This window comes from Lagopus leucura, unplaced genomic scaffold, assembly GCF_019238085.1.
Source record: "Lagopus leucura isolate 7727_CA_CO unplaced genomic scaffold, USGS_WTPT01 Super-Scaffold_100014, whole genome shotgun sequence".
Taxonomy (NCBI): Eukaryota; Metazoa; Chordata; class Aves; order Galliformes; family Phasianidae; genus Lagopus; species Lagopus leucura.
The window spans coordinates 6,704,595-6,720,646 of record NW_024962268.1 but is presented as its reverse complement, the minus strand read 5'-3'; the positions used below and the strand labels follow the sequence as shown (position 1 = coordinate 6,720,646).

General features: G+C 36.4%; 1 protein-coding gene across 1 annotated transcript in view; it reads left to right on the top strand.

Moving 5' to 3' along the window:
- Positions 1-13,432, top strand: part of CWC27 (CWC27 spliceosome associated cyclophilin) — a 117,274-nt gene extending 103,842 nt beyond the window's left edge. The window contains exon 14 of the mRNA XM_042875094.1: positions 13,066-13,432. Within this exon, the coding sequence (XP_042731028.1) occupies positions 13,066-13,228 (163 nt within the window). The 3' untranslated portion in view covers positions 13,229-13,432. The remainder of the gene's footprint in view (positions 1-13,065) is intronic.
- The last annotated feature ends 2,620 nt before the right edge of the window (positions 13,433-16,052 follow it).

The window sequence follows — 16,052 nt, the reverse complement described above, 5'->3', positions numbered from 1 at the left end:
AAATAATCATAAATGCATTTTTTTAACCAGGACAAAAAGATTTTTAGCTTTTCCATGGATATTATTATTTCTCAATTTCTCATTCTTCCTGAGATTTCTGAGTGGTTCATGACTAGATACAACACTTAGTGTTAAATGGAAGGATTACTTTATTTGTCTTGTTTCTTTCATGCCTGGTTTCAAATCCATTCTAAGCCACAAATTGTTTTCTACTGAATGATTGCCTAACCTGTCTCTGCCCGATATCTGTATTGTTTATTGAAATTCAGCCATCAAACTTCATATTTCTGAATTGTGCTCAATTTTTCATATTATTACTAGCTTGTTAAAATTATGTAAATTCTAAATACTCCAATAAATTTTCAAAACCCTTCTTCATTAAGTTTATATTGCGCATGCTTTGTGTACATACATTCTTCTAACTAAGTGAATCCACTGAATTTGTGTTTTCACTCTTGACGTTAAGCTATAGCTGTCTATTCATAAACACCAGGCTTTCCAGCTGAACTTTCACCATCTTTATATCCTTATTAAACATATAGAAATATATATATAAAAACATATATATATGTATATATTTATTATTTTATTTTATTTTAAATCTACACTTTTCCAGAAGGAATACTGTTTTTTTTTTTCTAAGTTACAAAGTCTCTGCTATAGAAATCCATTTGTCATACCTGTAATCAGAATTCTGGAGTATCTTCCAGTGTTCTCACTCAGATCTTTGGAAACACATGTAGACTTCCTGAAGCTGACATATGTATTGGCATATTTAGGTATTTATGTTCTCATGAAAGTTTTACAATTCTTGACTTGATGGAACTTTGTGTAGAGAACAACAAACCATTTTCATTCTTTAAAGTTCACCTGATCACCAAGTGGGCTTACTGTGTTACTGTAAAGGGTCCTCCTTGTTTGTGAATTCTCAGACAAAATGCACAAGAAGTTTTACAGTCCAGCTCCAGCAGCATACTTGAATATAAAGCCTAGCTGTCAGGGTCAAGTAACCTGAAACTCACAAGGAGCAGAATTCCATACAGCTGAAAAAGAAATACATCACACACTAAATCAATCAAAATTACAATACCTTGTAAGTCCTGAAAGCAACACAAACTTGCAAATCATGGGTTTTTTTGGGTAAATACGTTGAAAGTATATGCCCATCCATTCAATTCGAAGGACGTGAAGTTCATAGTTAAAGTGCGTATTAGCTAAGAGGCAGCAAATGCTGGAAGAGGACCAGAAGGTATTGGTATATACTGGACATTGCATTGAGGCAATATTCTGTTCTTGCTTGAAAGTAGTTTCCACAATGCTAGTCTGAGTCCTGGTAAGTGTGGTTTCACATTATTGTTGCGTTTAGTTTTACAGCAGAGACCGGTAATTTTTCCTTCATTATGCATGCAGCTACAGATTGATAATTTCTTCTTGTTTGAGATCGGTAGTCTCCATCTGTTCTAAGCAATGCACACTCAGGCCATTTAGAATTGGTGTGTGACTTTCAGCATGCTACATAGTTCATCTTACTACAGTACGTGGTGCCACTGCTTCATAACAAAGCACTACAGTATTTCCTGGGTGAAATCTGAGGTGCTGGATGTAAACTACAAAGCTTGATCTTTCAGAATGTTTGGCTTTTTCTTTCCCAAGGGAATACTTTTATAGCCTTAACTAGAAGCAATAAATGTAAATGAGACAGTCAGCTTAAGTATTTCTGGGAGGATGTCTAGACTTTGAAACTTACTGTCTTTCTTTGATATGAAATAACAAATACATTCAGCTTTCAGATATACTGTGGGACAGGAAAGAATGTGCAAGAGGTGTATTTGAAATGAGATTATGATTTTCACATGATTTTTCAGTTTAAAATTCTTTTATGGTTAGTTACCTTTGCTGAGTCTGAACTGTGCTTGATCTCAATATATCTAGATCATTATTCTAAATCTTAATTAATTTGAGGAATAGGAAAAATAGGACTATTTGTAAATCAAAGTGAATAAGTTAATGCCTGAAAATACCTTTTCAAATTACAGTGAAAAGGATATTGTGAAAATTATGTGAGGAAGGGTCTTTCTCAAACAGAAATGCATTAAATGCATTTAAAAAATTACTAACGCTGACATGACTGTTATCAGTTATTTGTGACAAATTTCGTGTATAAGAATTCAGTGGGTCTATTTTAGTAATTTAATTTGTTCTATGGACAAAAATCTCATTGAAGTTCAATGCTAATTATTTAAAGTGCAGGCTGTTTTCTGTATGTCATATCCTGTAATCTATTCCCAGTCCTGAATTTCAAAAAACAACCACTGAGGACAGTTAAATATTTTGAGAGCATTGTGTGCTATTGCTAACTTCCTTCTGCTAGGACATTCACTGCAATTTAACTGTATAATGTTTTTTTTGCTCATTTGTAAACGCTTAGATTGTAATCCAGCACAAATGAAAAATTAATCTGTACATTCAGTAAAAATATTTTCTATCCAACTCAGTAGTTAGGCCATTTATTGTCTTTTAAAATGTTTTTGTTTATAATACAAGGAGAAATTTGGTTCAGAATATTTGACATTGACGCCAAAGAGAAATCTGGTGCAATCAAGAGTGGGAATACAGTATTTTATTTATTTCATACTCTTCTAGTAAGATATTTTTTGTCCGACAGAGAGAGAAATGGTTCTTAAAAAAAGCCATCAAGATGCAATCACTTTGGTGTCTACTGTAGAGAGTAGACTAGAATTTTTTTGTTTTGTTACTTTTTTCTTTTTTTTTTTCATTGAAATAGCAATTTTGGAATCAGTAAAATGTTGAGCTCAGCCAATCAGTTTTTAAATTACAGGATTTCATTTGTATTAAGAAATAAATCTGTGATGCACACTGTTAATATTTACTACACATAAAAGTCTTCCACTTTTTATTTCCAAGATTTCTTACTTTATGCAATATCTGCTCTCAAACTTTGCATTGTGAAAGCCTTCTGGATAAACACCTAAAAAATGGCTGTATTTCTTTCATAAGCCTAACCTTTTTGTATATATTTTCTAGAATGCCATTTCTTTCTTTGCCATAATGCCTTAGATCAATGACTATGAAATATGGTTTCCTCAAGATTAGCAGCAGTATCTTCAGTTTCAGCTGTAGAAGCTTAGCTGTGACAAACACAGTAAGTTCCTGCAAGCTAAGCAGCAGTCAATTTCACATGCCAATGCTAGCTTGGGGAACGAAAGAAAAAGTGCTGCTGTAATTTATGCCAGTGAGGCACAAAGATGGATTAAAGCCATGTTTGCTCCCCTCCTCCCATCCAGATTTGAGCCAACGTTCCTCCACTAGTCTGGAAAATCTGGCTCTGTATTAGGGCTCTCCTGCTAAGGCCATTGATTTACTCAACTACATTTAGTTAAAAAAAAAAAGACAAAATACTTACTTGATTGTTACAAAGAATAAATGCATGCCAGAGGTCTGTATTAGAAACACATTGGAAAGAAGGGTTTCTTTTCTGTTTGGCAAAATACAAGCGTTTGTTTGGGTTTCAGCATTTTAAAGGAAGAATGGAAAAAAATCATTCTGCTATAAATCTTTCCAATTTTATATCCACCTTCAACCCTTTACCACTAGAATGCAGTCAGACCTTGATATGTAAATGTTAGCTGCTAGCTCACTGCTAAACAGTCAGTAGTATTGTATTAACAAATTTTTCTTCTGAAGAAGTTATATATTTATTGCTTCTAGCTGTTTGGCATGCTTGAGAAATTCAGAGCATTTGGGGTGGGTTTTTTGTTTGTTTATTTTTTGTTAATTCCCCCATGTCTAAGTTTATTTGGACTAGGCATCTGGGCCTGGAATCAACTACTGTTTCACTTAAATTCAGAGATGATCCATGCTTTACTCAAGGGATATCTAGTATTTCGGTTACTATCTGGAAATGTTACATTTTATTTATTGCCAACAAATCTAGTGAAGAATGAAGAAATAATCTTCTAAATCTTGAGTAGCTTAGCTTAAGCTTCCTGAGTATTTACACACCTTTTTAAGCACCCCAACATCATCTGTTTCAGTATCATGATTAAATCATATGGATTTGGATGTAATCATGGGAAGAGGAAATAACAAAAGAGGAGGGAGCACATCCAGAAAATGTTGAATGCTAAGTTATGAAAATCCAGTATTTTTATGTTAGAAACAGTCTCCTTCCCCTCCCTCCTACTCTGTGCTCTGGTGATACAATATTCCCTGACTGTGTTAACCTGGGGAGGCATTTGCTGACTTCTAGACCATCAGATATTGTAGAAGTCCATGCCAGAGGCAGGATACTAGACTGGATGGATCATTGGTTTATTCCGGTATGGCCGTTCTTATGTCCTCATAGTAAATGCTGTGTAAAGTTTTTCTGTGCTGGTACACTGTCTGGAACAACATCTGGAATCTGCATTACAGTCTCCCATACCAGGCTATTCTACCAGGAGCAGTTGTCTATTTAAAGCACCCAACTTCTTTCATCAGACTACTTAACATTTTTCTGAAGGGGATAAAGATATACTGTAAATATATTCTTTAGTTGTGACTGTTAGAACATAACAATAGGATAACTGTGGTGGTGTGTTGTTGGGTTGGTTTTGTTGTAGAAAAAATGCTTGAGATCGGAAATCATCATGGTCTAAATATTTCTAATTATGGTACTTAGAGAAAGTCCAAATTTTCACCCAGTGACTTCATTATCTTCAGAACTGGATAATGTTTTTCATTGATAAGTTGATTTTACCTTGGAATTTTACTTAAATCCTCTTTCAAAAAAAAAAAAAAAAAAAGTTTAGCAACATTTTCAGCAATGAAAAGGTATACTAATATTTTTTAAAATTGTTAGAAGCTTTGGAAGTATTGAAGTTTTTTTTGTGACTGCTTTTTTATTATTTTCACAGTGAATATTTTGGAACAAAAGTCAGTAAATAGCATTTGAACAGAATATCTCAAGAAAACAGCATGCTAGAAATATCTGCAAATGTTCCCTTCCGGTCATTTTATGCAGTTAACCTAACAGAAGAGTAAAAATACTTAGAAGCATTTTTGATTTATTTATAATCACTTTTCCTTGGTGAGAATTGAGGATATTCTTGCTCTGTTCAACAGCAGCAATAGTATGTCACCTCCATTGTTAATATCTGAATGAATGGAGACTAGTAACACTCCCTTGATCTGAAACTCAGAAAATACTCCTTTCAAGTTAATCCCATAAGAGTGCTTGGAGGGTGGAGATTGTGCATGACATTTACAGCCACATTGAAAAAAGATTTTGCATTTATTCTTACATTTCAGTCAAAAACTGTGCTCTGTACCATATTCATAAACTAAAACAAGTTGACAGGTTGACAAGTAGAATTAAATACTCACAAAACTTACTTGAGTATGGCAAATATTTGTGTTTCAGCAACAGTTTTCTGAATACTTTCCTGAGTATTTTTTCTATTATTAAACTCAGTGGAATAACTAATGATTTGGATTTGGCTGGATCTGAAAAGCAAACCTTATTTCTCTTTCAAACAGCAAGTTGGATTTTTCTTTTGTTTCTTTTATTGTTGTTTGTTTTGTCTTTTTAAATTTGAGAAACAAGATTTTACTAAAGCACAGAAAGCTTAAGAGACAAGTGATCGAATTATTCAGGAAAGGAAATGTTCATAGAGGAGCTGAGCAGTGAAAAAAGAAGGAGTGAAATCTTACAGTGATAACAATGACAGCAGAATCCTGATGACCAGAGAATATTATTTGGGGCATAGTAAGCTTTTTTGACAAGAAATCAAACAGGTTTGGTAAACTGGGTCCAAACTGGGACAATGTTTGATACAGTGGAAGTACTACAAAATGATAGGAACTTTCATAGATAATTTAGCCTAGAGATGCTATGAACTAATGAGACAAAACATTCTCATGGAAGCTTGTTGCCTATGCACATCTCTTTTTGTGGTAGCTGTGTGAAACACTGAGAATGAAAGAGATGGGTCTAATTTTGTATCTGTGGCATTATTTAACGCTATTAATACTCACTGCTTTAAGAATCAGAACCTACATCGATTTACTTGGGAAAAAGATTCTTTTCATGCTAGCTGAGAGAGAGGAATTTGCATTACTGGATTCCTTTGCATGAAGAGTGATGATGGTTTATCTCATATAGTAAAATAACAAAGGTCAGTGGCGAGATAGGGCAGATAGAAATGAAGACCTTCCCAGCAGGAGTTCTGTTGCTTAATGAAAATAATGGTGGTTGCAGGTTTCATCAAACGTAGATGTATTTTCTCTGTCCTGCTGGATTGCATTTACAAAATTATCTGCAAAGTTCTTGGACACTGTTATGCAAGAAGTGGTGACAGCAGGCTGAGCCAAGAAGCTTGTTTTGATTGTAGTATCTGAAAAAAAGTGGAAACAAGTTTAAATTTTATCATTATTTCCTCTAATAAAATTCTCATTGTTTTATGGTTTTGACATTTTTTGTCTTGATCTTACTCTTCTACTCCTGCTTTGATTTACATTTTTTGCTTATTTTCAATTGTAAATTGATTTTTTTTTTAATTTACATTTTGGTCAGTCTCTTTTTCTCTGTTTCTCATTCCTATCCTTTCGTTATTATTTACCTTCCTCAATTTATTTTTCTTTTTGTCTCCGTTTCTGAACTGTTTCTCCTCTTGCTGTGCCACCCGCTTCTCTGCTGGAAGTGAAGAGAGTGCCAATGAGCTCATTCTTCCAGAACAACTAACATGCTTTTTCCTTGGGAATGAGATCTCATTTGCTTTGATCTGCAGATTCACTAATCTGTTTTATCATCTGTTTACATGAACTACGCATCTATCCGCTGCCTATATGTCACGAGGGTGATGGGAGGGAAGCGTTGTAACATTCCTACATCCACGTTCATCGTTTAATAAGCACATTTACAGTAGTTGCAGGAAAAATGTACATTGCAAATAGAATATAATGTAAGGTACTTGATACTGCTTTTTTTTTTTTTCTCTTCAGTGTACATAACATTTGTCATAATTGAGAAAAGTAGGTAGCATGTTACTTGCAAGTGATGTTGAATGCAGAAAAAGGTGGGATTGGTTGTTACACTCTGTAGTGATAAAATTACTTATATTAAAGATTTGAGACATCTGGCTAAGAACTTTATCCTAACAGAACATTCCTTTCAACTAAAAGCTAACCATCTGTAATTGTTTCCAACTCCCCCACTTGGGAGCTAAGATGACACTGGATGTGCCACTCCTGCAGGCTCCGGCAGGAGCCAGCCACCTCCACACTATCTCTTCTTAGAACTACAGCACTCCTGAGTTACTTAAGGAGCACACCTCTTCCAGGGACAATACCTGTCTTTTTTTTAACTAGAATAGCTGCTGTTCCTCTTCTTTCCATCTCTTCCCCTGAAACAGCACGTTTGTTGTCAGCAGAAAACAGGCGAGCAGAGGAGCAGATGCTACCCAGGGTTCTGTAACTATGATCATATTTAAGAAAGCTTCTGTCTGACCTGTCCCAGATTGTACTTTTATCGTTACACATTTGGAGTCACTAGATCTTCAGCAGGTCCGTATTGGTCTCTACTTTCTCTCTTATTAGAGACAGCCTGTAAAATGCAAGATACTGTTGCTTCATCCATTTTAAACATCGTGATGGAATAAACCGATATTAAAATGTAGGAATAACTTACAGAATTCTGGTATTGTAAACTGTATAGAAATGTATTTAGTTGTTCTATTCATGTCATCTGCATTTAGAAGTATATAATTTTTGCCCATGTTCATTGTTCCAGTTTAGACATACATTAAGTACTGCATTTTAAGTAGCATATTATTCTGCATCTGGAGAGTGAAGAACTGTTCATTTCTTATTCCTCAGTGCCTGCTGATTGCAGAAACAAAAGATCTGTCACCAGCTGCCATGCTTTTTGCAGACACCCCCAAATGAGTCCTGACTATAACTGCTTGAGATGTTAGTACCTCTGCCAAAAGTTGCTGCCGTTATAGCAGAGTTGGCAGAATTTGTCCATGCCTGTTGAGGGTTTACTGCAAAGTTGAGCTGTTTAAAACACTGACATAGGTTAGCCTAAACTTATTTCCCAGGCACTCTACAGAAGTTACTGAAGTGCTAGAGGGCATGGCATGGATAGTAACTTTGACAAGGAAGGTTGAATGAGCAACAGGTGGGTTGGTAACAGCCAACAGCTATGCCAGATTGATTAACAAGCGTGAAATCAGTGCAGTTTTTCACTTCAGTAAGTATAAGAATGAGTGATTTGGGCATTGTGTTGTACATGCAGTTTACAGCTTCAGCCTTAGTGCAAAAGCATTTTCATTGCTTCCTCATTATCACTGATACTGAAAATAATTAAATTCACTGGTTGCCACTTTGGTTTTTCCCAAAGGGCAGTGCAGGAAAGGCTAGAGCTGATGTGATACTTGATGTCTGCTTATGCTACACTTAAAATGACTGCCAGCTGTCAGCTGCTGGCACATGCTTCAGATCCAGTGCATGGCTCACACATCCCAAAATCACAGGAATTACTGTATATCCTATCTTTTCTTACAAGGGCCTTTGCACCGCAGTAGTTCAATAGATCAGAGTCTGTCTCTCAGATAAGCTGGTTGAGTCTTGCAGGCGGGGTCTGGCCTTTCCTGCCCAGTTGGCAAATGCTGCTTTGGACACAGCTTAATCATAATGCAAAGTTCTTGAAGTCTGCTGTACTGATTTTTTTTAGTGTTGCAGCCAACATTCACCCACTTGTTACCTCCTAGAAAGCAATCAAACTGATCAGTAAGGTATTGTGTTAGTTACTGCATTTTAAGGACATTGAGGAGATAATCTGCTATTGACTTCGAGTCTTGTTTGCCAACTGTTGCATTAATCATCCGAGAATGCCACTCTAGCAGGGGTGTATCTGCTTATCTTTGTAAATACTGTGTTGTCTCTGATTCAAGTTAAAATGTGTTCAGGTATTTCAGTCTTATGTATCAAGACATTTCATTTCTGGAATGCACAAGAGAGCTGAGTACCGAATGTCATTTTTTAACACTGCAGGAAATAGGTACAGCTAAAAGCACAGATACTGCCCAGCACATGGAATAAATCAGTACTCAAACTATCCAGCACTAAATCCATGGTAAGATAGCAACTCCGATTTCACAGAATCACAGAATCACAGAATTGTAGGGGTTGGAAGGGACCTCCAGAGATCATCGAGTCCAACCCCCCTGCCAAAGCAGGTTCCCTACAGCAGGTCGCACAGGTAGGCATCCAGGCAGGTCTTGAACATCTCCACAGAAGGAGACTCCACCACCTCCCTGGGCAGCCTGTTCCAGTGCTCCGTCACCTCACTGTAAAGAAGTTCTTGCGCACATTTGTGCAGAACTTCCTATGCTGCAGTTTCCGGCCGTTTCCCCTTGTCCTGTCTCCACTCACCACTGAAAAGAGTCCGGCCTCGCCATTCTGCCCCCCACACCTCAGATATTTATAGGCCTGGATCAGGTCCCCTCTCAGTCTCCTTTTCTCAAGGCTGAACAGACCCAGTTCACTCAGCCTTTCCTCATAGGAGAGATGCTCCAGGCCCCTCACCATCTTTGTGGCCCTCTGCTGGACTCTTTCCAAGAGATCCCTGTCTTTTTTGTACTGGGGAGCCCAGAACTGGACGCAGTACTCCAGATGAGGCCTTACCAGGGCAGAGCAGAGGGGGAGGATCACCTCCCTCGACCTGCTGGCCACGCTCTTTTTAATGCACCCCAGGATGCCATTGGCCTTTTTGGCCACAAGGGCACACTGCTGGCTCATGGCCAACCTGTCATTCACCAGGACACCCAGGTCCCTTTCCGCAGAGCTCCCCTCCAGCAGCTCATCCCCCAACCTGTACCGCTGCATGCAATTATTCCTCCCCAGATGCAGGACTCTACACTTGCTTTTGTTAAACCTCATCTGTTTTTTTCTGCCCAGCTCTCCAGCCTGTCCAGGTCTTGCTGAATGGCAGCACAGCCTTCAGGCGTGTCAGCCAATCCTCCCAACTTCGTATCATCAGCAATTTGCTGCCCCTGAGGTACTCTTAGCCCAGAATCATCAGTTTTGGCAAGCTATTTAATTCATGCTAATTTTTAGGGGGAGGGAAAGAAAAACACCCTGCATTGCAAAAGTTGGGTTTCGAGTTTAGTGTAGAAGAACTGACACCTTTCATCCTTTAAATTTTGAAGAAAAAAAGTACTTTAAATTTGTGATCTTACAAAGTGTAAGATGAACTGTCAGCAGTTGGTGATAAGCAGAAGTTGAGTGGTAGATTATGGAATTCCAGAGATGAAGAGATGAAGCTAAAGATTTCTTCACAGTGAGTGCAAAGCAAAAGGGGGCAGACAGCTCTTTGCTGAACTCAGGAGCATGAGCAAGGGAAGAGAGCTACAAACTGAAGAAGGAATACTTATATCACATGCATTTATGGAATTGTAGCCCAATATCAGCATTTGGAAAGTTATGCTAGTGCAGGCTTGAGTAAGATTACTCTAAATTTATTAATTTCAAAAAAGTTAGATACTATAATATCGGATACTAGATATAATAAGATAATAAGATAACTAGATATTTGCCATGTTCTTGGAAAAAAAAAAAAAGAAGCAGCAAATGATTATTCGTTCAATAGTATGCAGTCTGATTTAGCATTTACACTGATGCAGAACAGGTATACTTGTGAAGATGTGTGCCTTGCAAAAATAAGCTGAAGTTCACACCGAGGAAGTATTTTTCAAAATCTTCACTATAATCTTTTGTGTTTTTTTTACTTTACCTATGAGAAGCTGCATCTGAAATTCATTCAGTGAGTTTCAAAGTAATTTGTAATGGCTTATTTTTAATCATAACTGGGAACACCTCAGTGGAAAGTTACGGATAGAAGTGAGAGAGTGACTTCTTTCAGCTCGTGGAAACAAATTAAATGCTGTGTGGTCTATATCTGCTGCATCTTATTTCTATGGTCAGACCCAAGAATGAGAGAGAGAGATTTAATTTCTGTGCGTTGTATCCTACAAGTACGCTATGTCGTAGTTTGAAACCAGCTGATTAAATGGTTGAGAGTGCACTGTACACATTCATTTAACATCCTCTAAAGCCACTTAGTGAGTAGTAACACCACCTCTTTGGGACTGTACTTTAATTTAGTCTAGGACAGAGTGATTTTGTATATATTTTTAAATATATACATACATATTCTGATGCTTATCTTTAATTTGTAAAAAAAATATGACAAATGTAAAAAAGCATGTTAACTAAAATAAATTACTTCAGTCTCTCCACAGTGATACAGTTTTTATAATTAAACTACAAATACACAATCATGAATCACTCTGATGGTACATTATGTTACTCTGAATTGTAGATATGACTAAGAAAATATATATTTTTTTTTTAATTAGTCTGTGAGGTTTATAAACTACTGAATGCTATACACTGGAAACAACTCTTAAGAAGTATTTTCAGAGGACGTCGTAATATGCATCCCTACTTTCAGTACTGTTCAGTGAAAAATGTAAAAAATCCACACATCAACAATAGATTGTGTTGAAAAATCTCAATTACTGCATGTAAGATTTTTCAAAAGCATTCCAACCCATATAGTCTATTGCTTTGAATTTTGTCTAATTTCTTTAATAGTACAACACTGTAATCTACATCTACTGACCAGCTGCTGCTCTCTCTCTTTACATGTGAAGATCTGTACTAGAGCTCTTTGAAAAATTTGCTTTATTCACGATCTCTTATATGTTGTGAGAGACTGATAAAGTAATCTTTCATCAGTAAAGGAGCTTTCATTCTGATTCTGACTTGTTTTTCATGGACTTCCTATTTCATAAAGACTTTACCAATATCTAGTGTTGTAAAGATAAATAGGCTTATATTCAGTTCAGTTGTTCAAATCATTGTTATTATTGTCCCACTAAAGTTAAAGAAATTTTTACAGTTAATTAAAACACAGTCCAGACTTAAGTGAGCTTTTTGCTTGGTCACGTGTCTATGCACTGAAAAATCATTAATTTAGTTTTTGGTGTTTTTTTCTAATTCTGCTGCCTTTGGCCCGTAAGTGTCAGTGTTACTATGAGTTTATATTCAATAGTCTTATTAAGTAGTCATGTGGGCTTCTCATTTAAAATATTACTGTTGTGGTGAACAGCATTAATCCTGCAGGCAAGTTTTGACACTTGAAACTACATTTTGTGATACACAGAAGTAACAAGATTGTCAGTAAAGACCAGGAGACTTACAATCAGTCAAATTGTAAGCATCCGTAGTATTTTTCTTCTCTTTTCCCCCAACCCTTTCTTGCTAGACAGTGCAAATAATTTATCTCTTTGTTTTTAGTCCAAGCTAAAACTTGTAGGTTTCTATTAATAAGGCCACAGTTGATCAGCTTAAGACTTTCCTGGCACTGGATACAGCTACCAAGAAATTTTTGACTAGATTATGGCAATATGATCAGTCAGACCAGAAAGGGAATTTGCTGAAAAGGGAAAATGAGATTTCTAATCAACAGTAGAAAATATTGGGGTTGAAAAAAACATTAGCTTAGCATTGAAATAATTAAAAATTATGATCTGAGCCATCTGAGGTGGAAGAGTAGTAATTCAGGCATTCCCATGTTGATCTGTGCACCTTCTTAGTTTTCCATGCAAGCTCTTCTCTCCTTTTGCATAACTGTGAAAGGAAATCCAAAGTGACTAATAGGAAAAGTCTCTCAAGAAACACTCCCTGTTCCTGGGAAAATTATTCAGTACATTTGGGAAGATACATTAAATAGAAAAAGACAAGACAAGAGAGCTCAATTGTTGAAATAAAATCCAGCAGAGTAAACTCCAGCTGGTATTTGTGAAAATGTGTTTTCATAGAAGTGGTTATCCTGTTATACCAGAGTTTAATAAGAAAAGGGAAAAAAAAAAAAAAAAATAGCAAAGCTTAAGTCTTCTTTGCTACATGGTGCTACAATTTTGTCATGCTTATCATAAGTAGAAATCATAACTTACTTTTCTGTCACTGTATATGAGCCATGTTTTATTTGTTTCATAGGATGTCACATGTACTTCAGTTTGAAGATAAGAGCAGAAAGGTGAAAGATGCAAGCATGCAGGATGAAGACACTTTCGAGATCTATGATCCACGGAATCCTGTAACTAAGAGGAGGAGAGAAGAAAGCAAGAAGATAATGAGAGAAAAAAAGGAAAGGAGATAAAATGAATGTAATGCTAGCCAGAGCTGCTTTGAAAAGTGACTGCAATAAAGCACTGGCTCTTTTGTAAGCTGTAGATCTTAAAAATATCACTGGGCAAGTGTAAAAAGGAATCTCTCAGGACGCTATTGTATGGTTTTGAATCTGGACTACCATTTGTTTCTCAAGTTGTGCATTAAAATGCTCTCAGTACATTCATTATCCAAATTCTGTAAAGCTTTGTGTGTATTTAATGAAACAACTGACTACTTTGGTCTGTGCTTTAATTACAGTATTCACCACCATAATTAAAAAGTTTTCAACATAAAGAATCCGATTTTTTTTCAGTAAGGATAGAATTAGAAAACAGAAACACCATTCCAAAAGTATAATTATTATTATTGGTTTATGAGAAGGTGTATAAACATTACAGCAGTAGCCACTGACTTCCTGAGCTACTCTGTCATTGAATTAAGATTATTTAGAATGGCCCCATCTTTCTTGAAAGTTTAATTTGAGGAATTGGTTATTTTTTCCTCCTTTTGAAATATATATTCCAATACATAAATACCAATTCATATCCCAGCTTGGGATAAGGAATCTGGGTAGTGTTATTTCACTATCAGTGCCACAATAATAAAAAGAGAATTTGAATGGCTTACAGTGATTGCTTAAACTGCTGCAATACTAAAAACCTCCCATTGCTAGAATTTTCACTTTGAAGTAGCTGGTAATTCAGGTTCATTTGTTAATTAGTCCAGTACTGAAATGAAAAATGTGATCAGTCTTATTAGAAATTTAACCCTTTTTAGAAGAATTATTTTACCATCTTAAAATAGTCTCTAGACAAGTTTCCAGAAAGTCATAGTCTTTCCACAGATCTCCCCCTCCTTTCTCCAGGTGCTAGCATTTTTGCATAAACTTAAGAATTCTCACTGCTGCATCTTTACAGCACCTTCTGATGCTGCAGAAGCTTGGAGAACCCACATGAGTAATAGTTAAGAAGAGGGACACAAGTGAGGAAGGTCATTAAAAAGTGTGTCCCAGAGAAGTGTTTTGCAGATGTTGTTTTTAGAACACATTCAGTAAAGTATGGCGTCCTTATCAAGCTGCCGCTGCCAAATTTCTTGATAGGGTCTGAGGTGTGAGGTACATAAACCTGCACTGGTGGGTTAGTATGGCCCAAATGCCAGAGGTCAGATTAATCCACACTATTGCTTTAATGTGCAGTGTAATCTAGGAGATAAAAAGAAAACTTGGAGGTGTGACATGAGATCCTGTATAAAGCTGTCATTATCCTCCTCTTAGGCTAAGTGAACTATATTGCACCATGGTGTAAAGAAGTTAAGAGGGGTTACATACTTAAATATAGCCATTCACAGGCCAGTAAGTCAAAATTATTAGGCCATTTTCTATCAGGCTTTGAGCATCTTACATGAACATCTTACACTGCATGCTGTTAACACTATTCATTGCTTTGCTTGTAGAAAAAAATGCAAGTTTTAAAATAGTTGTTATAGGAAATGAGTGTATAAAATCCTGATTCTGATGGGGTGGGTGGAAGACACGGAGGATGTGGGTGAAAGTGTGCATGCTGGAAGAAGAGTAAGGGCAGGGAAAGTGAGGACTACAACTAGGAAGAAACTTCAGCATCAGTTCCAGGAGACAGCTTCTGGCCTTATAATAGAAAAACGCTCTAATTACATAATTTTCCTGTAAGCAGAAATAGGATACATGAGGGAATGAATGAGCAAGTTGACTAACAGCCCTTTTTGCTGTTTTTGTTGTTGTTGTTGTTGTTGTTGTGGGTTTTTTTTGTTGTTTTTTTTTTGCCAACTCCTGCAGTAGGTCTGTTTGTGCTGTACTTGATGATTCACATTCATAAGCACTAGAAAAGCATGAAGAGAAAAGCTTCACTCACGGTTTGGAGCTTCACTCAAGCAGGCGGTGGTCTGAAAAGATGATCTGTGATAACATCACAAGAACAAGGAAGTAACTTTATGCTGATATCGTTTTGGCAGGTGAAGACTGCATTGAAAATTAGTATACATTTTTTTCCATAGACAATTTATCCTACGTAATGAATACTACAGCTGAAACCATGTGTTGCCTTTTAAAGCTAATTGTAAACATCACTCAGTTACACTTTCTTCTGAGAGGGCACAAAGGCCTCCCCCCAAAAAAGGAAATTTATACCCAAGCAGCAGTCTTTCCTATGTCTAGTGAATATTCCTAAAGAAGTAATGATAGACTTTTACTGCATTAAACGCAGGTTCACAGTAATAAGCTGGCATGCAGTTTGCACTGTGTCTGGCTATCCGTCATGGGTGTCCAACCTTGAGGCTCGCCCGGGCCTCACTAAGTGAAGAGGAATCATCTTGTGCCACATATAAAATATATAATACAGCTAATGCATGTAAGTAACAAGACTTTTTTAATATATACTTTTTAGTAAAATATAGAAGAGCAACAAAAACAGAACTAGCGGGTTAGACACATGGATTTAGATACAAAAGAGGAAAACCATTTTGAATGACAGTGCCTTTGTGTTTGGTAAATGGGATTTCCTGGAAGTTGGCATTTTGCTGTGTACTAAACTCATATGTAAGGGTGGAGATTAAAATCCTTACATTTTTTCTGTTTATGAATGGCAAAGTACATTAAAAAAAAAGAAAAAAGTAAGCTGAACCTACATCTATTCAACAAAGGAGGCAGGATTTGTAATTATTCCTTCATTTATATTTTTTCCCTTATGAATAGGATTTGTAGCTTTTGAAACTAGTATGATACCTACAAGCAAAGCTGTTCTAGCTCGTGATGATGCTGTACTGCATGTTATAGCCAACAT